The sequence below is a fragment of the Lathyrus oleraceus genome, chromosome 2, assembly GCF_024323335.1.
Source record: "Lathyrus oleraceus cultivar Zhongwan6 chromosome 2, CAAS_Psat_ZW6_1.0, whole genome shotgun sequence".
NCBI classification, from domain to species: domain Eukaryota; kingdom Viridiplantae; phylum Streptophyta; class Magnoliopsida; order Fabales; family Fabaceae; genus Lathyrus; species Lathyrus oleraceus.
Window position 1 is genome coordinate 486,648,896 of NC_066580.1, and position 25,441 is coordinate 486,674,336.

The 25,441-nt window shown below is 35.0% G+C and overlaps 2 protein-coding genes across 3 annotated transcripts; one reads left to right on the forward strand and one right to left on the reverse strand.

The window, feature by feature from the left end:
* The first annotated feature begins 9,703 nt into the window (after nucleotides 1-9,703).
* On the forward strand, nucleotides 9,704-13,977 carry LOC127120797 (uncharacterized). 2 transcript variants are annotated; one of them, XM_051051343.1, is made up of 3 exons: nucleotides 9,704-10,008; nucleotides 10,097-12,163; nucleotides 12,254-13,977. In XM_051051343.1, exons 2-3 carry the CDS (start codon nucleotides 10,135-10,137, stop codon nucleotides 12,913-12,915), a joined length of 2,691 nt encoding a protein of 896 aa, XP_050907300.1. In that variant the 5' UTR covers nucleotides 9,704-10,008; nucleotides 10,097-10,134; the 3' UTR covers nucleotides 12,916-13,977. The 2 variants fall into 2 exon arrangements, with proteins under 2 accessions (XP_050907300.1, XP_050907299.1); XM_051051342.1 differs by having other exon boundaries at nucleotides 9,704-12,163.
* On the reverse strand, nucleotides 13,332-22,211 carry LOC127120795 (protein SPA1-RELATED 2). The gene is made up of 8 exons (XM_051051341.1): nucleotides 22,087-22,211; nucleotides 20,282-21,826; nucleotides 19,612-19,769; nucleotides 17,482-18,319; nucleotides 16,797-16,943; nucleotides 15,429-15,746; nucleotides 14,586-14,645; nucleotides 13,332-14,216 (listed from the first exon to the last, which is right to left on the reverse strand). The coding sequence occupies exons 2-8, from the start codon at nucleotides 21,764-21,766 to the stop codon at nucleotides 14,025-14,027; spliced, it is 3,198 nt and encodes a 1,065-aa protein (XP_050907298.1). The 5' UTR covers nucleotides 21,767-21,826; nucleotides 22,087-22,211; the 3' UTR covers nucleotides 13,332-14,024.
* Between the last annotated feature and the right edge of the window lie 3,230 nt (nucleotides 22,212-25,441).

The window sequence follows — 25,441 nt, forward strand, 5'->3', positions numbered from 1 at the left end:
GATGTGGGGTGAAAGATATGGATGTGGGGGTAAAACGTAAATTGTTCATGTTATTCTCTAGGCCCTAATAGTTATATGTATGGGTATCACTTAACTAATAAGAAAGTTTCGAAGAATATATGGCACCCCCTTAGTTGGATCTGGTACTCCATGTATGTTCATAATATTAAATATATCTCGTCTCATTTTTATCATTAATCAAAATTTGCTAATTTTATTTCGGTAGTAAAAAATTTGGTAGGTCATATAAAAAAAATCCGGTTTTTAAAATTAAATGAAAAAACCAGTGTATAGCAATAGATTTATCGGATTTAATCGAGTATATCAAATATTTCGAACATCCTTTAAAAATGTGGTAGTATTTGTATTTGTCAAAAAGTACAGAAGTGTGGTACCCCTAAACTTTTCGAAGATCTTAGTAGTTTATAACAGATAGGGCTTACCTGTAGTGTCGAGAGGCCCTGTTCGATGGTGTTTATGGTGGAGGGTCCGGTCACGTGAGGTTGAGGTTATGTGTTTATGCGTTATGTTGGGTAAGTTATAATTTGTCATTTTCTCTAACTAGAGAAGAAGTATTTATAGAGACGTCTTGGGCAATATGGTTTCCTTCGAAATGATTAATGTCCACCCAAACAAGAATGGACTGTTGAAACCATATTTCCTAGGGAGACTTCAGTTGGATCGCTGACCCTGACTTCTCTCTAACGGAGGAATGTTTGTCTCACGTTTCCACGACCGGGCGAGTACAAGACACCTAGGGTGAGGCAGTCCCTTGTGGAGGGTGGCATATCAAATTTCCCCTTAAGAATAGTCAGTAATCCTCCTGTCCTTAGTAGGTCTCTCCACAAATATATCACTACATAGTCCCTCAACCCTGAGGGCTTTTGATAAAGGGAGAAGTGTTTTAAACATATGACATTGAGATGTTTGTCCTAGGAGACCCAATTCCCCCAGGAGAGGTGTGACTTCGATCAAGCCCTTAAAGCCCATTGGGCCCCGACTAGAGAGACTTCAAGTCCCTTAAACGAGGCATGAAGTCCTCTTGGGGCGAAACTTCTACCAAGTCCTCTAAGAAGACTTTGAAGTCTCTCGAGCAATAATTCATTCACACCCTTTTGGGCTAATCTTTAAGTTATACCCCTCCCGGGAAGACTTCAAGTTACTTATGTGGGGTGCTTGAGATAAAGTTGTTTGATTGGAATCTTAGTCCATCAGGAAAGTTTATATATTAGGCCTTGACTAGCGATAATTCAATCCCTCATGTAAGGCATTGAGCGCGCTTGAGACGGGACTTCTATCAACCCCTCAGACAAGACTTTAAAGTCTCTTGAGCAAGACTTCAGTCGTGTCCCCTTGGAGTAATCTTTATGTTATACCATGTCCCTTAAGACTTCAAGTTACTCAAGCGGGGTGCTTGAAATAAGCTTTTTTATGGGACTTTTAGTCCCTCAAGCGAGGCTATATATATATATATATATATATATATATATATATATATATATATATATATATATATATATATATATATATTAGGTTTTGACTAGCGAGACTCCCAATCTATCAGGCGAGGAATTTAGCCCATTGGGGTGGGACTTCTATCAAGACCTCAGATAATACTCTAAAATCTCTCGAGTCGGACTTCAATGGCGCCCCATTGGGATAATATTTAAGTTATATCATGAGCGGATAATATGTTTATGTCACCCTTAGGGCGGTAAGGATCCTCTTGTGGAAATATGGAATATTTGAATTTCCTACAAAGGCGGCAAGGATCTTCGTGTGGAAGTTCATCATATTTATATTGCCTAGAAAGGAGACAAGGATCCTTCTATGGAAGTCCAACATATTTATATAGCATGGGAAGACGACAAAGATTTTCATGTGCAAGTCCGACACATTTATATTGCTTGGGAAGGAGGAAAGGATCTTTCTATGGAAGTCCAACATGTTTATATTGCCTGGGAAGGCGGAAAGAATCTTCCTATGAAAGTCTAACGTGTTTGTATTGCTTGAGAAGACGGTAAGGATCTTCCTATGAAAGTATAGCATACATAGCACCATAACAATAATGTCTTTCCTCCTCATAAACATTCAAAAGTTCATACATAGGAAGGAGATCTACCCTCTCAAAGATAAAAAAAAAAAAGTTTAACTATAATAATATTTCAAACGGACGGAGTTTCAAGTTCTGGGTCTGAGCCTCTCATCTAATTCCTACAACTTATATGCTCTGTGTGGGAGCTTATGGAACATTTTGTACGGTCCTTCCCATTTGGTTTGTAACTTTCCCTGCTGTGCAGGCGAAACCACCACCCTTAGTACCAGGTCGCCCTCCCGTATTTCACACGGAACTACCTTAGAATTGTATCTCCCAACAGCTATGTGTTTGGAGGATAATTCTTGGATATGGGTGACATCCCTTAATTCATCAACCAAATATAAGACACACTTTAGCCTTGCGTTGTTCACATCTAGGTTAAATTGGGAGCGTTGCCACGAGGTTGTGTCGATCTCTATGGACATCATAATGTTTTCCCCATACACCATGGCGAAAGGGGTCTCCTTGGTAGTTGTGTGGGGAGTGGTATGGTATGACCATAAGGTTTCATGAAGTAATTCATCCCATAATCCTTTTCCATCGTCAAGCTTCTTCTTGATTCCTTTCAAAATTACCTCGTTTGATGAATTTTCTTGCCCATTGGCTATGGGTGAAAAATAGAGATGAACTTTATTTGAAATCCTAACTCGCAGTAAAAGTTGGTAACGTGCTGCGAGAGAATTGTCTTCCATTATCAGAGATGATGATGTCAGGGAGTCTCAATTTGCACATGACCTTCTTCAATTAGAAATGGCAAACTCTCTCGGCATTTATTTTGGCAGCAACTTCTACTTCTATCCATTTTGTGAAATAATCAACACTTATAATAAAAAAACTTTAGTCGCCTCTATGCCAGGGGAACGGGCCCATGATGTCCTTCCCCACTGGTAAAAGTGCCAAGGAGATGTCATGGAATGAAGAAGTTCAGTAGGGGTGTGATGGAGGTCAGAGTTTCTCTGACATTGATCACATTTTTTGACGAAGCCATGCTGTCTTTTAGAAAGGTGGGCCAATAATATCCCATCCTTAGTAGCTTATGGGCGATGACTCTACCTCCAATATGACAGCCACATGCCCCTTGGTAGACCTCGGCGGGGACTAGGCAGTTTCATGCTCCACATAGATGTAAGTTAAGAGTCTTAGAGGAAATATATATGTTTTTGTCTACATTGATGACTACTCCAGATACACTTGTCTGGATTTTATTCGTGAAATGTTTGACACATTCGCTAATTTTGAAACTCTTTGTTATTCTCTACAACGTGAAAAGGGATAAGAGATTGGAAAGATCATTCTCATTCAAAGAAAACATGGCAGAGAATTAGATAAATTCAGTTTTCTTCTTTCTACACTACTGAAGGGATTGCCCCTAAGTTCTCTACACCATTACATCTCAACAAAAAGGGATTATCGAAAGGAAGAACCGTATAAATCAAGAAATGGCTAGATTTATGATCCATGTCAAACATCTTCCATATCACTTTTGGGTAGAAGCAATGGATACTACTTGTCATATTCACAATCAAGTAACAATTCGGTCAGGTACCAAGGTTACTTAATATATGGAGGGGGAGGAATCCCAATGTTAAATATTTTCATGTGTTTTGTAATACATGTTGTATTATTTTTTATCATGAACAAAGAAGGAAATTCGACCCAAAGAGCGATAGGATATTCCATTAACAGTAGGACATATCGAGTGTTTTACAAGCGCATAAAATCTATGATGAAACCTATAAATGTTACTGTTAATGAAGATCAGACTAAATTTATCCCAGAAGAAGATGAAGATTAGGGTCTCACTGGTCAAAATGATGAGCAAGATGTTCCATACAATATGGATAATAACTTACAGTCAGCTGAGGAAGATGGATATTAGATGGTGATGAAAATATTTCTTATGAAAGAAAAGAACCAACATCAAAGATCAATAAGAATCATCCCATTAAAATTATTATAGGAAATCTAGATGAAGGAGTCATCAACAAAGAAAATAATCGGTTAATTATCGAGAACATATATTTAATTTATGCTTTATTTTTAAAATTTGAACCCAAGAATGTGAAAGAAGCCCTCAATGATGAATTATGGGCTAATGCTAAACAGGAAAAACTTGCTCAATTTGAGAGAAATGAATTATGGGAACTTCATTATAGGAAATATTAACTGAGTTTTTTTCCAATAAGAATCATCATATTGAAAATGTTATAGGAAATCTAGACGAAGGAGTCGCTAACAAAGAAAAGAACCAGTTAATTATAGAGAAATTATACCTAATATGTGCTTTATTTTTAAAGTTGAACCCAAGAATGTGAAAGAAGCCCTCAATGATAAATTATGTTCAAATGCTAAGTAGAAATAGCTCGATCAGTTTGAGAGAAATGAAGTATCAAAACTTGTTTCTAAACCTAACTATGCAAATATCATTGGCACAAAATGGATCTACAAGAATAATCTTGACTAGAATGGGTATGTTACTAGAAATAAAGCTCGTATTGTGACCCAAGGATACACTCAATTCAAAGGGGTTAACTTCGATGAACTATTTTCTCTAGTTGCTCGTTTTGAAGCTATCATACTATTACTTGGATTCTCACGTATCCTCAATTTTAAACTTTATCAGATGGATGTGAAAAGTTCCTTCCTCAATGGGTAATTAAATAAGGAAGTTGACATTGAGTAGCCAAACAAATTTATTGATCCATGTGTTGGTGTAAGCCCTAGAGGCCAATACTTTTGGTACTTGTATCGAATTATTTATTAATAATAAAAGGCTTTTTATTTATTATGTTTGTCTAATAAAGTCCCTAGAATAGATAGTCCGTTTAATGTATCAAGTGTGACTTAATCATGAGATCACATTAAACATAAGGACATTATTCTTAAAGTATCCATAGTCGAGCTTTATTGTGAAGTGGGATAACATTATAGCATTAAGACTATTATGTATACATACTGATGATCACATCTCATGGATCATGGATAAGGAGTTATCAAGTCTTAAACATGGGTATGAATATTAAGAGTAATATTTATACTGGATTGACCCGCTATGAGAATACTATATAGAATGTTATGCAAAGTGTCATAAGTTATTCTCATGGTGATAATGGTGTATGCCACCCTTCGACCTGAAACCACTATGGACCCTAGATGTAGAGTCGAGTGCCTTATTGTTGATCAAACATTGTCCGTAACTGGATGACCATAAAGACAGATGATGGGTACTCCACGAAGCATGCTAAGGGACATGAGTGACCTAGATGGAATTTGCCCATCCTGCGTAACAGGATAAATGTCTATGGACCCAATATTGAATTGGACAAGGATGACACGGTCTATGCCTTGTGTTCAATATAGACATAAGGGAAAACGGGTAATTATACACATAAGTATTATCACAAAAGGATTTATCAGATCACATGACATTTTCGTGTCTTGGGTAGCAGTGATGTGTTTCTAGATACCGCTCACTGTTTATTATGTTAAATATGTGATTTAATATAATTGCCAATACCGCGAAAAAACCTACAGGGTCACACACAAAAGGATGGATTGATGAGAGATATAGTAACTAAGGAATACCGTAATGTACGGTGCACTTAAGTGAATTATAGAATATCGTAAGGTACGGTGTACTTAAGTAGAATACGAAATATGGTAAGGTACCACGCACTTAAGTGATTTTGGCATATTGTAAGATATGGGCCACATACACTTGAGTGGGATTTTTAGCTTGCAGTCCACACAAGTGGTTCTATAAATAGAACCCTTGTGTAGAAGCATTTGTGCAGTTGCAATTTCGTTTCTCTCTCTCTCTCTCTCTCTCTCTCTCTCTCTCTCTCTCTCTCTCTCTCTCTCTCTCTCTCTCTCTCACACACACACACACACACACACACACACACACACACACAAAACCTTCATTCGTAGCAACTAGCACTGAGATTGAAGGAATCCGTTCGTGTGGACTGAGTAGAGGCGTTGTCATCGTTCAAAGTTCGTGATCGCTCCGTAGATCTGCATCAAAGGTTACAATCGCCACAAGAGGTAACGATTCTATCACCGATCATGCCCATTCGTAAGGATCACCAAAGGAGAAATTTTAAATTCCGATGCGTTATGGATCGCTCTTCTCCTTCACCATGTCTTCTCAATCATGTCAACAAACACATAAAGGCTTTTTATGTCCTCAAACAAGCTCCAATTACTTGTATGAGATACTCACATAATTTATTACTATGAATGTTTATTTTCAAGGAGGAATTGACAAGGCTTTATTTGTGAAGAAAGACAATAAGAATCTTATGATAACTTTGATATATGTTAACGATAATGTGTTTGGATGGATGTCAAGCAAGATGTTGAACCATTTTGTTCAACAAATGCAAGTTAAATTTGAGATGAACATGGTAGGTGAACTTACTTATTTTCTTGGCTTCCAAGTGAAAGAAATGAAAGATGGAATTTTTATTTCTCAAAGTAAATATATTAAAAACATTATGAAGAAATTTGTCTTGAAGAATGCAATGCACAAACGCACATCTGCTTCCATTCATGTCAAATTCACTAAAGATGAAGAAGGAATAACTGTTTATCAAAGTCTTCACAAGAACATGACTGGCATTATGTTATATATCACTACCAATCATCCTAACATTACTTTTTCTGTAGGATTTTGTACTTACTATCAAGTCAAACCTAAGATCATCCATCTTACTCAGATCAAGCATATCATTAAATGCATAAGTGGAACATATGATTATGGTCTCTTGTACTCATATGATATAAACTCGTCTTTGGTCGGATATTGTGATGTTGATTGGGCAGGAAATATTGAAGATAAAAAAACACTTCTGGTGGGTGTTTCTTTCTAGGGAAAAATATAATCTTTTGGTTCAGTAAAATGTAGAATTGTGTATCCCTCTCAGCTGCAGAAGCAAGTTATATTGTTCCTGGAAGTAGTTGCACTCAATTGTTGTGATGAAACAAATGCTCAAAGAATATAATGTGACACAAGATGTCATGACATTATATTGTGACAACTTAAATGCTATCAATATCTTTAAACATCTTATTCAACACAGCTGAACAAAGCATATTGGTATTGATCATCATTTAATAAATGAGCTAGTCGAAGATAAAAGTATCACCCTTGAGCATGTTCGAATAGACAAACAATTAGCTGATATATTCACAAAAGCTCTTAATGATGTCCAATTTGAGAATCTCCTATCAACTTTAGGTCTTTGCATTATTATTTATAGCAATTTATTGAAAGTATGTTTGATTGGTTTTTCATGGGCCAACTAGAACTTTTATTAGCCGTCACATTTTAGTAATGATGTCAATTGTATTTTTCAGCCAAACAAAAAAAGTTACTATGTTTAAATTTTCAAAAAGACCTACATTTTTTCGCTTATGCGCTACAAACCAATCTCTTACTCTTCAATTTCCTTTGTGAATTTCTTGAATCAATATGAAAGCATGGTAACAATAAGGAAATGAATGAACATTTATGGTAATGCAAGAAGACCTCGAAGGAGAAAAGTCATGAAAAAGGCATTTTTGTCATGTAAGCTCATGGAGTTCGTATGAAGGACATAGCGATTAGAGGAAAGGTTGATGGTAACTCCAGAGGTATTTTCTTCCTCACCAAACCTAAGTATCTTTAAGGTAAAGCCTCTGAAACAATTATCATTGGTGAGACTATTGATGTTGTTGATAAGAATCATTTTGTAGCTTATCAAATAAAGGTCAAAAATGATGTTTTAGATAAGTATGATAACTTGGATGAGACAATAAATGCCTTTAATTATTTTGATAATCCTCCTAGTGATAATGTAATTAGTGTTATTCTAAATGTTGAGGTTCCCACCACTAAAAATGGTTCTGATAACCCCATGTATGATGCCCTCACTCACTTTGAATGAAAAAAAGATTGGCGAAAAAATTTATCCAACTGAAAGTTTGTATATCATAAGAGATTGACACCCGAAAGAAAATCCTCATTTGATGCACAAAAATGCAATGAAATTATGGAGCTCCTTAGTGATGTTCAGTTATTAAAGATAATGATGAAGGTTGGGCCTTTTTATTCAAAACTAGTGAAAGAATTTGTAGTTAATCTTCATATTAGATTTACTAACACTGAGAGTAGAAATTATAGGAAGGTCCATGTTATAAGAACTTGTTTTGTTTTCTCTCATGCAATCACAAATGAGCATTGTGGTCATGGAAGACTGATAACTGATAACTGGTGTCTCTGTCTTCATTCTTTGAACATCATAGTTTGAGAAATTACTAGCAACGTTCATGAGGACTAGCCTTTAAAAGGTCTTTTGATAGCAGTCAATTTGAGTGTGAAGTATGTCATCTTGTATAAGATTAGACTGACTATTTAGGATCCTTCATCGCATGGATAAGATATCACTCATAGCTTCTCATTTTTTGTACTTATCTTGAATTATGAGACTTTTTTACTCCTTTACCCTACTTTTGAAATAAAATTCCTTAACTGTTCCACTTTGAAAATAAAATCATAAATGACCCCATTTGATGAAGAGATAATTGAATGACCGAGGATACACTAAAAAAATTTAAAACTTGGGGTCTCGGTCAATGAATGGACGAGACCATTAATATTATATTAATTAATTATTTATTTATTTAATATCTTTGTCTCCTTGGCTATTGAAAGGTCGAGCTCTCGCTTCCAAAATTTCACTTCATACTTTCAGCCAATAAATAATTGAATTTGTTAAAAAAAAGAGGATAGTTTGATAATAAAAAAATCAATTTGAGATATTTTGGGATTTAAATTTCAAAAAATGGACATTGAGGTGAATAAGTGGAATTATGGAGAATATTTTTTATCAATGTGTTAAGCATGATGAGTCTCATGTCGTCAAACTGTTTATTTGATTTTTCCTCTTTAATATGTGAAATTTTCAATAGCAAAGAAATAATATTGTTATTTGTGATTATCAGATTCGTACTATTCCGAGTGTGTAAAATATTTAGTTACAAGTTTTTTTTTTGAAAAACATGTTGGTATAACAATACTCATTGTTGCTCTTGTTGATGACACTGATTTGAACTTTGACGAAGAAATGTTAGTTGTTACTCCTCTTTTTTAGCCTCTTTTCATATTCATGAAGCAAAAGCTCTCACAAAGATTATAGTCATGTCCACTCCAAGGAATAATATGTATGAAGGCAAACACACTTCTCTTAACGAGTCAATTGTCTATTTTCTCTATCAATATGGATGACAAAATTCTCTTAATAAAGAGTCAATTGTCTATTTTCTCTATCATATAATTAGAACTTCACCTTCAAATTCTACTAGATTTAAAAAAAAGCTGTACTACATACTAGAAATAATTTAAGTAAAGAAATTATTTATTTAGAAAAGTGAACTATGAAAGTTTAGATTATTTAGAAATTATCGAATATATTTAGTTGTCTAAGCTGTCGTTGAACAAAATGTCAAAACTTCTAAAAAAAACATTGTAAATAAGTCAACAACCACCACTTTCATCGCACGCACTTTATGTAATATATATTATAAGATATTATGAATAAAATTTTATTACCAAACTCGCGGGAACCTCGGAGAAATGCAACCACCGTTTGCATTTCTCCAAAACAACAACAACAACGTTGTTACAGAAACTGCTTCGTAATTCAATTCAATCCATGTTACCTACACCAACATTAATTAATGTAACATAACATATTCTCCAATCCTCAACAAACCTGTCTCAGAATTTCCGTTATGACGTTTACAACCTCAGATTCTTCATCATAACACCTTGCAATCCAAACAACATTTTCTAAATCTTAACATTCCCCCTCCTCCACCCTTAATCCTCTCACATTCTTCTTCTTTCACATTTCTTCAATCATAAGGTACTATTCATAATGTGTTTTTCGTGTTTATTCATATGATTTGCGTCTGTGGTTCTGATTTTGATTTTCTTGATGGTGTTTTGTTTAGGTTTCTGTTTTGAATTTGAACAATTTCTAAGTGCCGGAATGGAACAGCTCCGGCATATTGGTGAGGTTCTTGGGAGTTTGAAAGCTCTTATGGTTTTACGCGACGAAATTCAGATCAATCAACGACAATGTTGTTTGATTCATGACATATTCACTCTAGCGTTTGACACGATCGCGGACGAGATAAGGCAGAATCTTAAGCTTGAAGAAAGGTCTACCAAATGGAAACCTCTTGAGTTTCCCCTTAGAGAACTTTGCAGGGTTTTCAAAGAAGGTGAGACATATATTAAGTATTGTTTGGAATCAAAAGATTGGTGGGGGAAAGCACTTACACTTTCTCAGAACAGCGACTGCGTCGAGTTTCATATTCATAATTTGCTTTGCTATTTCCCTGCGGTTATCGAAGCGATTGAAAGTGCTGGCGAGATGTCGGGTTTGGACAAGGATGAGAATTCGAAGAAGAAAGTTATGCTTGCTAGAAAATATGATGTGGAATGGAATGATCCAAAGCTTTTTCAGTGGAGATTTGGGAAACAGTATTTGGTTCCAAAAGAGATTTGCAAGCAATTGGAGAATGCTTGGAGAGAAGATAGATGGAGGCTAATAGAATCAATCAAGGACAAAAAATGTTTTGCGAAATTCAGTTCTTCAAAGAATGACCAAAATCTCGCAGATATGTTGTTGAAGAAACTAATGAATGGTTCCGCAAAGACAAATAATTGTAACAACAATAATAATAATAATCAATTATGGCCAATTGGGATTTTGTTAGGAGCCAAGGATTATCAAGTGAGGAGAAGATTGGGAAGAGGAAAAGAATATAAGGAAATTCAATGGTTAGGACAGAGTTTTGCTTTGAGGTATTTTCTTGGCGAGAAAGAAGCTTACGAAAACGAGATTTCGGATTTGATATCGCTTTCTCACCCAAACATATTGCAGTATCTATGTGGTTTTTATGATGAAGAGAAGAAAGAGTTTTCTCTTGTGATGGAGTTAATGAACAAAGATTTGTGGACATACATGAAGGAGAATTGTGGTCCTAGGAGACAGATTTTGTTCTCTATACCTGTTGTGATTGATCTCATGCTTCAAATGGCAAGAGGCATAGAATATCTTCACTCTAAAAAGATTTATCATGGAAACCTTAATCCTAATAGTATTCTACTAAGAGCTAGAAACTCACAAGAAGGTTATTTTCAAGCTAAAGTTGCAGGATTTGGTTTGTCTTCTGTGATAAATGGTGACGGCAATGCTACTAGAACTTCGCCGACACACAATCCGATTAGTGAAGAGATTAACCCTTTAATTTGGTATGCACCTGAGGTTTTAACTGAGTTAGAGCAAACAAAAAATGCTTCTACTTGTTGTAAGTACTCGGAGAAAGCTGATGCGTACAGTTTCGGTATGATATGTTTTGAGTTGTTGACAGGAAAAGTTCCTTTTGAGGATAACCATCTTCAAGGAGATAGAACTCATCAGAATATCAAAGCAGGAGAGAGACCCTTGTTTCCACACCGTTCGCCGAAGTATCTTGTGAGTTTGATCAAAAAATGTTGGCAAACTGATCCGTCTCAGCGCCCTAGTTTCTCGTCTATTTGTAGGATTCTGCGCTACACGAAGAAGTTTCTGTCAATGAACACCGAGTATGTTATGATCAATCCTGAACTAAACCAGCTCGAACTTCAGAACCCACCTGTGGATTGTTGTGACATTGAAGGTACTTTCCTCAAGACTTTTCAAATAGAGAGGACATTTGATATGTGTTGTATTTCACAAATACCATATGAAATGTTTGCTTATAAAGTTGTTGAGAAAGGGAAGATGAATAATCAGAGTCAGAATAACAGCACTACTATGCCAACAAAGGATGAAACTATTGTACCTAAAGAAGTAAATGATGATCCAAGCAAAGGTTATGGAGATATTAGTGCATCCATAACGGAAGATCAAGTAACCAACCCAAAATCGGTATCCGGTGAAACACGATCGATATTTTCTGATAGCCCCCCACCAAGGAAGAGTGTGACAATAAAGATACCATTACAAATGAAAGCAAAGAAAGACCAAGGTGAGTCTTCTTTCTGTGTGAACATTTCTCTTTAATGCTTAATGGTGAATTATGTCATAAACTAAATATGTAGTGAATTGGTTGAAACAGGAAATTCAAAACTACAAGCAACAAGATCATTACCGCCATCATTATCCAGTCGCACTTCGAGGACAAATAAGGTGAATCAACCATCATTGACATCAAGTCCTTTAAGCCCAGGTAAAAAGAAACCTAGCAGCATTTTCTCATCAGAATCTGAGCGCAATTCCAATATCGTCAAAGGGAACCAATCACCATTACTGTCAACTTCAAGCTCAGTTAGAAGAAAAAGAAATGAAGGAGGCAATGTCTCGGATTCCAAGTCTTCTAGTTTAAAGCTGAGAACAAGAGACCAATCAACAGTTAACAGTTTAAAGACAAAAAAAGCACCAATTCCTTTGCATCCTTCATTGAGTCCAACAAGAATGAGAAGAATTAAAAGTAGTAATAACATCAATGTAAGGATGCAAAAAGGGTTCATGTCAACACCTCCAATGAGTCCTTCGAAGAGTCCCTCAAGGACAAGTACAAGCAAAACATGTGGTCATGTTTCAGATATGGACAATGGTTTGAAGATACGAGGTAGATTGTCACCATTCGGATTGAGTCCTTTGAGTCCATATGTGATAAGAAAAACAGCATGTTGCAATTTGTCGGATTCAGAGACACCATTTACATTGACCCCTTTGAGCCCGTACGTAAGAACTGCATGCGGTCATGTCTCAGATTAAAGGCTTTTAAGTCTTTTAGCACTTGTGGAAGATTGGTTTGGTTTTTGCTTTAAGTTCTTTAGCAGAGTTATTAGTCCTAGAGGATTAGATCATTATGAACCAAACAGATTTTCTCTTTTATTGGACCTATATTTTGCTTAAGGTATGAGAAACAGAAAAATGTAGCTTTTATGGGAAGGTTACTTAGAAGTTTGCTATTTTTGTCAATGGCTGTATTATTCTTTAATTTTTTTTTGGATATTTTCTGTGTTTTATTTCTTCTGTAACTCTTTCCCATATTAAATTAAGTTACATTCTAATTCGATTTTTAGTTCAAAGTTCAAACAGAGGTGAAAATATTTTTTTTTAAATGGAAAATAAAATAAAATGTTGAATTCACAAGGAATTAAATCTACATAATACATAGTTTCTGGAAGTTAGAAAAATCGTGCTTCATTTACATGCATTCAAATAGCAACCTAAAATGAATATTATCAAGGTATGTTACATTTATATATACATAAATTGAGAGCAGAGTGCGCCCCAAGAAAGAGAAAAGGAGGGCGGTGTTACAATTGAAACTACATGCTTTCCTTTTATGGTGGCGAAGCTGTTTTATATAAATAATTTGATAAACAATCATTTCTTCCTACAAAACAGCAATTGCTAGTCCTTTATGAGTTTAAAAAATGAAAGGGGCTGCAATGCAATTTACATAGGCTCAGACAAGCGCTTTTGCGAGACACTTGAGCTTAGAAGCAGCTTAGATACGCCGTTCTAATTATGAAGTCTCAATCTTTTCCATATTTGATCTGCTTCCATATTTGATTCCAGGAAAAATTATGTATAACAAGCTTTTGGTAAATATGACATAATGACAATTTGAAATTCTGGTTTAAAGTTTGAGCTTGCTTATGCTCATTGGGATGCATCCGACTTCAAGATTGTCTGGATTTAGTTGCATCTACTTCTCAATCCAAGTATTGCAGAAATTGAACCCCTGTGTATCAAACTTTAAACCAGAGCTCAAGATGTCAAAAGAGTTTCTTACCATCCCAGCAAGTTGATGGTATTGGCTCGAGTGACCAGGGCAAAAATGTAGGAGAGCCGTCGTCAGGGGAAAACTTTCCTTAAACCATCTGCAACACTTTTATACATCCACTTGAATTGGCCGCAAGAAGCATGTTTGATTTCCCTCTCCAGCATACACTTGAAACAAACTGACCTTGGTCATCATCGGTCTCTTTACCAGAAATGGGATCAATAGATCCAAACTTGTGTGAAGTAATTGGCATGGGAAGCGTTTTATAGTAGGTGTAAACCTGCAAGAAAATGTAGATGTAATGGTAATGAATATGACTTCTGCACAAAATTAAGGCCCACTTGCTTTTTCATCTTGGCTATCTCTCTAAACAAGTTTTCAATATTACAAATGTAAGATTGCAAGTCAAAGGTATCATCGCAAAATTGGTGCATGATAATAGTTGAATAGTAACAACTTATAACTTTACATTAGTGCAATTAACCGCATGATAATAGTTGTAAACTCATGTACTAGAGTTTGTGAATAGTAACAACTTATAACTTTACATTAGTGCAATTAACCGAAGCTATTAATTGAAAGAATGTGTTCTAAACCCTTTTAATTAGTAAAACCAAACAGATAAACGTTGCTGGAAAGTGATATATACCTCATTTGATTCTGAACCACACGCAATGTATCCATCAGCAACCGATAACCCCACAAAATTCTGTCAAAGCAAGAGGTGGAAGATTTCAGTCAACCCATTTGAGTAAAACCATACACAAACATTGGTCAGAATGATGCCACAAAAAGCACAGGTAAAATTTCTGAAACAGATAAAGAGCTAACTTGAATAAACTTTTCCACAACAAATACCCATAAAATAGGAAAGGCTGAAAATAGTCTCAAGCATTCTAAGTAATAGCTTCTCTCATTTTATTTTATTTTAAATCTTGGTATCCGGCCTTGCGACCAATTAATCCAAGAGGACCAATCCCACCGTCCACTAGCGGAGGCCCCGTTTAAAGCCAGAGTAAAACTCTGTATGGACTGGCACAACACAAGGATTGTTAGCACCTAGCAGAATTCAAACCTGAGACCTTGAGGGGAGCACACACTCGAGACCCAAGCCTTCACCACTAGGCCAACCTTGGGGGTTAGCTTCTCTCATATCTAGATTTCAACTTCAGCAACTCAATTATTTTTTAAAGTTCTATCCCATTTATCATCTTCAAATAAACATGTATAATTTAGAAACAAAACACTTATTTCAATTAAAAAGCTCCTAGAATCTAATCCAATTCCAAACTATAACCATAGTAGTTGTTCATGACAGATGTGAACAATTTATTTTAGCAGAAGGCATGCACATTTCATAAATTTGACTAGTCATTCAGATAAACAACAATCTGAAACCCCATTTAACACCCAAACAAGAAAAGTTCTCTAAAGAAGGTTTAAAAGGCTGTGACAAACAAACTTTACAGTTTCCACAACTTTAAAATCATACCTTCTCATTAGTATGTCCAGCCAGGGTTAGGCTGCGAGCACTTGTAGATGCACCAGCCGAAGAGGTTTTATTGAGATCCCATATCTTTAATGAATTATCAGTAGAGGCAGAAACAAGTGTTTCAGAGTCTAAGAATTTGACATAGCTTACAGCTTTACGGTGGCCAACCAGTACACACCAGGGACTTCTAAGATTGCGAAGATCGTAACAGTAAGTTGAATAATTTGCAGATCCAAAAGCTAGCAAATGAGAGGAATGAGCAGAAAATTGAACACAGCATACATTAGCAACATTCCGGATTGTGCCTAAACAGTTTCTCTGTGAAAAAAATTGCACTATATTAGCTCTTGAATAGTCATTGCTAAGAAACTATAGTGCATGGTCATTAAAGATCTGTTACTCTGCTGATGGAAACATGGTTGTCAAAATCTCGATCTAGATCTTAAAATCTTACGATTTTGTGATCTCACTCACCCCCAACGATCTAGATCTTAAGTAGAATCGTGTTTTGTAGCCAACTTGTAAAACAATTGTGAAAATCATTTATCATGTGTAATCTTGGGCAATTCCAGCCACGATCAGCCCTTCTCTGGCCACCACCATTACAGGGCGAGAATGATGACAAATGACATAGGCGCAACAGTTACAGTTTGGCGGAATCCATTTTCCCACGAATACACTTGCCAACCAAAATATCATGTAAAAATACTTCAAATATATAGTATAATTTTTTGTTTTAGTAGTATCTTACGATTTTTTATACGATCTTATGTTTTAAGATATTCTTCCCCCCTCTCGATCTTACCAAAATAGATGAGTAGGATCTTCCGGTCTTAGTTACGATCTTATTCTCCCCGCCCGATCTTATGCAAGATCCCGATTTTGACAACCGTGGATGGAAAGACACAAACTGAATTTTTCGTAGATTCATTATATTTCTGATGTGAAAAAGATGGTCTGTTTGGTGATCAAGGATTCTTAATTTGCAGGGAGAAATTCTGAAATTGTGTTTTTAACGCATATGAAGTGTTTATCAAAACTTTGGAAACTCATGCTATGTTGTCAAATTTCCGTCTACCATGGTGTTAGGGCATGGCGGATTCTGTGCCCACCGCGATAGGCCACACGGTCATGCTTATATGGCGACTTTTTTGGCTAGCCACCATAATCCGCCTTTGATAGCACTGGTTTGAGGTCATAAATACAAAGAGATAAAACTCCAAAAGAAACAACATACAATTACATTGCCACCGTGGTCTTTTGTTGGTTATTGATTTTCTGTCGGGCAAAATCAGTACATTGCATACTTACATGCATGAGGTCGATGTGTGTGTGTGCGCGCGCATTAGTGCATGGGAGAGGATTTACCTCACTGATGCTCCACAGCTTGACAGTACAATCATCACTTCCACTGGCAAATTTTGTAGGACATACTGGAGAAAAGTCAACAGACCAAGCCCTCTTTTCATGTTCACTGTACTGAGAAAATTCTTGACCTGTACTAGCATCCCATAACTGAAAATGCATTGCATAATGCATGCCATGAATAATGCTGGTAATCAGAGCATGCCAATTAATTATCAATAAATGTTATTTTCTTTCAGAACACACCCGCCCCCATATAAATCATTTCCAATTTTCCAAATGATATTGGTTGAGATGGGGGATGTTTACAATCATGTGAATTGATGCACAAAGTCACAGAACAAAATGACATTATTCGAGAACTGTCTTAGAAGAAAAATAACAGAGTTTCCACCTTGACAGCTAATCTATTATTTTGTTTTCAAAAAACAAATGTTAGATTTTACAAGTCCCCACTTTTTACCAGTACATGATGGTTAGTGAGAATTTTGTAACTAAAAATGTCCACGGGCAAAATGTGTTTACACCTATCACCCCACCACCCCACAAAAAAATTATAGCCTATGAATGAACTGTATCAAATGATATAACAAAAGTTTTCCTAGTATACTAAATTAATAAGGGATACTGCAAAAAAAATGTCTCTTAGTGATAAAACAATAATTCAAGTGGTGTCTGCAAACCATACCTTCACTACACCGTCGTAGTCTGTAGAGGCAAGATAATTCTTAATATAGTTATTCCAGCAAACACAGCTGAGCTTTGATCTGTTTGACATCTCAACTGCAGGATAATGGATATCGACAGAATCATTGCAAAGTGTATTGAAGTCAAAGATTTTTATTTTCTTAGATATCCCAGCAGAAGCAAAGTAATCTTCATCCCGATCAAAGCTCAGAGAGCATATCACATTTGCAGGATTGTTAAAATCTGCATTTCTTAGTATACCCCGCACTTCAAGCCTGTTGTAACGTGCATATTTGCTCAAACCATCAAAGAAGGTTCCTAAGGCATCTTTACTTTTATGTTTTTCTTCGCCTTTTTGTGTCCCACACCAGTTCTCGCGAGTTCTTAGTATATCTTTCTCTGGGTGATCTGTGGCACCTGTTTCAGAAAGCTGAACCTTAGATCTCATGGAAAAGTAAGCACTTTCAAGATGGCCTATGCTTCTCATTAATCTCATTTCAGTTGTATTAGAGATTGGGGATACTGTGGGCAGCATTTCTACACTCAAAAGTTCCTTTCTAAGAGGCATAATCTCTTTCTGACAAGAGTAATTGTTCTGCAGGCCAGAGGAAACAAAGGATTTTCTTGAGCTATGCCTCCTCTCTGCCTCTTCTATATCTGATTCCAAGCACTTTAATTGTTCAAACAATTTGGAGGCATCGCTCTGCTTCTGCTCTTTCGATGAGATGAGGAAATGCAATAATAATTCTGACTCAGCATCTTCTTTGTCTATACGTGATGACAATTCCTCACTACATAGCTCCTGTAATCCATTAATCACTTCGGATTGTAGGATTTCCCTGTTAGGCGACAAAAGTTTTTAGGGATCACATCAACATGAGTTATTAAAGCTTCAGCAAATCATATCTATAAGCTATAATGATTGTGGTCCAAATTATAAAAATTAACAGCATATTTGTAAAAAATATGCCTAAATATTTCAAAGACCCAAAGAGAAGAATATCCAAATAAAAAATCATCTGAATCATTATAGCAATTGCATACATATTATTTAATAAAGCTCATTTCAGTAGTTAGTAAATCATATCTATAAGCTATAATGATTGTGGTCCAAATTATAAAAATTAACAGCATATTTATAAAAAATATGCCTAAATATTTCAAAGACCCAAAGAGAAGAATATCCAAATAAAAAATCATCTGAACCATTATAGCAATTGCATACAGTAATAAAGCTCATTTCAGTAATTAGTAATATCAAAGGGAGAAGTAGACATCCTAGAGAGCAAAGATTTCAACTCTATAATACCAGCTTGCCGGATGTACACTTTTTAGTGAATGATGATGATGAAAAGAAAAAATAATACATGCATCTACATAAAAACAAACTTAAATAGTCTCGTTAAATGAAAATTATATTTTTTTACTTTGATTTATAAAGTGCTTCTAAGCTTTCATCCTGTAAGTGTGATCCCTACATATAGTTAGTTAATAACGCAGTACACAATATTGTAAAAAGGGAGAGAGGAAGAAGGGGATCATTATATCATTATATGAAAACCTTACAACAAAGACACACATGAGATATGAAGACAAATGCCATGCATATGATTATAATTCATAGAGCTTGGATTTGGCTAACTCAACCGCACAGTACCAGCTTGTAAGTTGAAACCCCCACTTAACTTATGAACACTATTTAGACAATATCACTATTCAATGTGGACTCTCAACCCCCACCCCCTGTCCATCGCCCATGCGTAGGACTAGATATCTCAAGTGCTACCTAGGTAGCACAGCGGATCTAGAACAGGCTCTAGTACTACCTTAAAATATGGGTTGAGTCTAACTCAACCCTACAATACCAAGTCGCAAGGGGAGGGTTCCCCCACTTATATCCATTATTGAAGCCGTATTTCTATCTAATGTGGGTATCTCGACAATACCTATGACCATCACCTTATTGGCGTGCCATGCTTTAAATATTTAATATACATTGTTCTATATTAACAATTATATCAAAGAAACAAATGATAAATCCGTATACCAGATGCTAATGACTAATGTTTGCATATAATTTCAATTGAATTAAATCACATGGTAACTACGATAGACAATATTTCAATAGTACCCTGTTGTTGGACGTGATGATGGTTCAGGATGCAGCAGCCAAAGACAAAAGCCAGCTTCCTTAGGATTTTCTGATAGGAAAGCTGGAGGAAGAATCCTATGATGAAGATCAGACATTGTTGCAATATGTGCTTTTTCAGAGTCAAAATGACCTAGTAACTGAAAAATTTGAAGAAAAAAATAAGCTTCTGGCTTGATGTTCATTGTTCCAGTGATAATGATTGAGAATGGAATCAAATAAAATAATTTAATTCATTGAAAAGTTTGTCAAACCATATTGCACATTAAGTGACTACCAATAATTGATTTTATTGACTAGAAAAATATGCACTAAACACCCGTAGGGTCTTCTATTCAACCTGAAACCAGGCAGCTACTTAACTAAAAAATGTACTTCATATCTGAATTTCAGTCTTACTGGGAGGATGTCAGAAAGCTAACACTAAATATAGGGGGAAAAATCAACTTTATAAGTTTCCAAACAATATTAATGCTAGAAAGCATGTTGATCTCATAACATAGTTAGACAGGGATGCGGGTTTTCAAATGTACTACACAAGTTCATATGTAATATACTTCTCATTTGAAGGAGTTGAGAATATCTAATATCACAGAACACAAGAAAATTGCATTTAATAATGAAGAAATGTATGATGAAATGGTCTACGCACCTCAAAAAGGAGTACACCTAGGCAGTAGATGTTTGATGATGTTGTGCAACCTCCCTCCGGACTTGCGTACCACTTATTTTCCCATCTTTCACATAAAGATGTAGATGAAAATTCACCTGTATTAGATACACAAGGGATGCTAGACATTCTCCCAAAATTATACGGAGAAAATCGTTTATCTTTCTCATATTGTGATCCAACTGTAGGAATTTGAACTTTATGATGATTAGCAGTCTCAACACACAAGTCACTCCCAGTAACCCTCAAACTCTCATCAATTTTTTGTTTCTTTGACTCCATATCAACAGAGGAAGATGTTACTTGCTCAGACACCCTTTTTCTAATAAAAGAATTATCTAAATTAAGAACTTCAGGATTTACAACACTGTCTGCCATCTGTGTTTGAGTAGGTAACCCAATGTACATGACCTGATTGGACGGTAACAATTTAATGTAAGATGGACAAAGGTTATGCAATGCAATTCCCCGAGAGTGAGAGTCATCCACCAAATCCACTATCTTTCTAAATATAGTAAAACTTTCCATTTTTCCTTCTTTGCGCTGGCCAGATTTTAACCATTCTCTCAATGTTACACCGTCACATTCAGTCATGCTAGACTTAGGCACAGAAGCATCGCTGTGAAAGGGAAAGTTTGCAGTTTTGGAATCATACTTCACTGATTTACTAGAGTTCGACGGAGCACCAATACCAGTCTTCATTTGTTTCTGATCTATACCAGTGCTGGTCTTCATCTGATTCTGATCTGCGCCAATGCTAGTCTTGATCCAATTCTGATTTGCACCACTGCCAGCCTTTTCCTGATTTTTCTCTTTAGACTGAACATAGAAGCGATCCGAAGATGGACCTTTATGTACAACACCCTTACTCTTCAATGAATTTTTAATAAAATACTCAGCAAACCCTGATTTGGATAATACTTTTGTCCGCATTCCTCGATGAACATCACCTGCACCCTCTTTACTCTCAGCAGCTGCCAAGTGTTCAATGGCATTGCTCTGACCATCACTGTGTGATTTTCTAGCTAATAACTCCGGAAAAGATGTAGATCCAATATCTTCCCAGGCACTAGATGTAGCCTGGCCACTACTTATCAACCCAATATCACTTAATGAATTTCCATTTCCAGAATTATTTGTCATCTGATAAAGATTCTGCCAATGTTTTTGTTGATTATACATTTGCACCTGACTATTTGATGTACCAATATCAAAGCTCGAACCATTATAACTTTTTACCGTTAGTTCCTCAACGGTCGCATATGGATGCTGCGACGTAGCCGCTTCACTAACAGCCTGAACTACATTTTTACCTTGTAGAATAGCATTATATTCCAGTGGTTGTTGCGATTTTACAAGTTTTCGGCTATCCATTTTCGGTGAATACACATCATCCTCCTTGGTCTGGCGCTGTGAATCCTCAGAAGCCTCTAATTGAATTCTCTCATTAACCAATTCTTCATCCATAACTAATAACTTGGTCAATCACGTAAGCTCCATATTTAGCAATCAACACACAAGCTAAAACTGTTCATGAATCAATCAAATAAATTAGGAAAACAAGTTAGTTGAATAACATTAATTAGAATTTAGCATTACAATCACAGTAAAAAAAGTTCAACTAAGTTATACTATTTGCAGATTTGGAAAGTGAAAAACGTTAATTCAAGTAAAAGAATGAAACATTTTGCTGAAGATAAGTTGAAGAATAGAAATTAGTAATTAAAAAGAGTAGTTAATCGCAAAACCTGATAAGCAAAGAGATTATGAGATGGAAAAGCACTTACATGAACGCGATTATTTGATAATTTTGTGGAACAGAAATAAGTCGGTGTGTGAAGGAAGAACACGCGCTGTCAAGTCTCACCACACATGAATGAATGAGAATAGCGAAGCAGAAACAAGTATTGGTAAAGCAATAAAAACATGAAGATTTGATTTTAAGATAAACGGTGTAAGGGCCCGGTTTCATTATGGGTTCGACCCGATCCGACCCGGACTCCATATTAAGTGTTGTTTTATTTATTAAGAAAATAAAAATATCTTCGAATTTTGTTTTAAAATTATATATGAGATGGAAAATGATTGTCATTGTGAGGACAACAACTCAATATTATAAAACCTCATATTTGTTTCAGCTTTAAAAAAATAATCTTTTTATATTTTCAAATTTTGATTTTATAAAATTGATTTTATAAAATTGTTTTTTAAAATATTATAAAAAAAGTTATATTTATTTTTTCTAAATTAAAAAAATAATTTGATATTTATATAATATTAAATATTAAAATATAATCGAAATTGCAATTTTTTTAAAAAGTTATATAATAAAAATGATTTTTATGAAAAACCATTTGAAATAGTTTCAAAATTAAATGATTTTTAAAAAGTTTATATTACTTTTAATAAAATAATGATATATTTAAAATAAAATTTTAACAACAACTATTCAAATCAATTATTTTATTTGAAACTTTTATTTCATAAAATATATTTATAAATTATGTTATTTATAAAAATTATTTTTAAAAAAACTAAAACAACGGATCCATGTTGAAATCACTAGAATAGATTCCATTTAAGAAATTGAGATGATTCAAAGTCAAACAGATTCAAATGTGACTAATTTTATGAGTAATGTTATTTGTGCTCTAATAATACATGTTAAGATTAATGGTACATGTTAAGAAAATCACAAATAAAAAATTTGTGTTGTAAAAAACAATGAAAATATTAATTAACAACTTTTAATAAAATTAATTCACAATTTTCAAGAAAAATTAATATTACCCTAATTTTACTACAAACTTTATTTTGAACCCCATCAAACCAAATTTTAACTTTGTTGAAACACTTTTAACTTTGTCGAAACACTAAATAAGGGTTCAAATATAAGCAAGTTAAATTTGTTGCATTCACTAAATTTATGACCGACAAAGTTTTTGACTTCGATCTTTGTAGATGAATAATCTTTACTAAATGATATTGCATGCAACATCTCGCACATTTTGGTTGTTATAATGTGATTAAACTCTAGATCTTCGAATCGTTGTTGTCGCTACAATTTCACCTTCATCATGAATACTCATTTAGTTTATATTTTAATAATGTAGTTTTATCGGATATTATTCTATTTGAAAACAAAAAATGCACGCAGTTAGAAAATTGTTTTAACTAACAATTTTAATAGTGGAACATTACTCACATTGCATAATTGTCTTACGACATTGTGAGAAACTAGAGAACTCATTTATGATATGCTACAAAAATAAATGGATATTCAACTACATCTAAGTAAGATATGATTAATTTTATTATACGTGGTGGAATCATTCGAAAAACAAGAACCATTATGGATTCATTCATAGAACTTGATAAGTGAAAATAAATATCCTCGTTTCATCTATATTATCTCATATTTGTTTCCTACCTTGGTAGCATTCTGCAAGTATATAGTTGATGGTTTTTTGTGTGTATGTAATGAAAAGGTTAAATAATTCAGAATATATGTTCCTTTTTTGTTTTCCTCGTGTTAGTTCAACTGCACTTAGTGAAGAGGAAGATAAAATATGTAAAATGTGGAAGAAGATGTCCAGGACATGTGTGAGAAGAGTTTGTATAATTATTGGAGAAGTTCTCAAAGTGAAACTCAACACATCACTTATATATAAATGTTGTGTGATTTGTAATCCAAGTAATCGACCAAAATAACTACTAACTAACCACCTTCTAACTACCTTAAATGGATTAACTAACAACATACTGTAACACCTCAAAATTTGTCCTCCTCTCTTGGGACTAGCTAACATATTGCATATCATTTTTTTTAGGTCATTAAGCATTGCATATTGCATATCATGTGGTTATATTGTGCAAGTCATCTTCCCAAGTCTTGATCAGAAGATGAAGAGGTCATGTGCATGCTAGTGTTTCATTGGACTGGTCATTAATCATCTGAGGATGTGGAGGTCCAAATTAGGGTTTTTGATTCTCAAGGAGATTGGTCTACATCTTGGTTGAATTGATTCATCATCATCATCATGGTTTGTCATCATCAAGTGTTGGAGCATATACCTTGAGATTGGGGTTTTGACCACTGGTCAACCCTAATCAGTTGTATTGGGCCAATCAGGGCATAGCAAGGAGATGAGGTCTATGATGGATATGGGGATTATCATGTGGTTTTATTGAGATTATTGAGGCTAGGGTTTCATCCTTGAGCCATTTCATCAGAAGATTGGGGCTCAGATTGATCAATGCATGGCCAAATTCATCTATCAGTTGAGAAGTCAACTGTGGTCAACTGTGCTTGATTTTACGGATTTGGAGATGGGAAAGAGTTGGATACACTTCATTCATGTTGGAACAAGTGTTATTTGACTTTGCAAAGCTCAAGAATGGAGAAAATAAAGTCAGAACAGAAATTGCCAAAAATAGAAAGTGACTTGTAATGGAAGTTTCCAAAAATGGAAAGTTTTTGACCACAAAATTACATGTCCAAGGAAGCTTCAAATGAAAATTTGTTCAACATGAAAGTTGTAGATCTTGTTCTCACCTTTTCAAAAAGTCCAAGAACTTGAAAATCCCATGCATGGTTGGCAAGTTATGGTCCATTCAATTTCAAAAATGACCCATAATCAAAGTGGCATAACTTCCACATGGAGTGTCCAAATTGAGTGATCTTTTTATGAGCAAACTTCATTTGACATGTAATTTCATGGTGCATAATTGGAATTCATCAAAAATGGTCAATGCAAAAAGTCAATTTTCAAGTGTACAGTTAAAAATCCAAGGGGCAAAATGGTCCAAGTTGAGAAATAATGGGAATTTTGGCATGGGGATTTTTGCAACACCTCACAAATACAAATTAGAAATTGTCTCAACTGTCATAAACTTCCAAAGTCCAATATTTGGCAAAGGCATTTTGAACTTGCACTTGAAATTACACAATTTGGCATGACATAGTGAAATTGGAAAATACAAAACCAATTGCCATGAGACAAGTTGCAACACATCACAAATGGAATTTGGAGAGTGTGTGAGCTGTCATACAGCTGTCATGGGCCCCAGGGTGAAATGTCCATTTTGCCCTTGCTTTGTAAAATTGCATTTTTGCTAATTACATCATTTTTGGTTAATTTG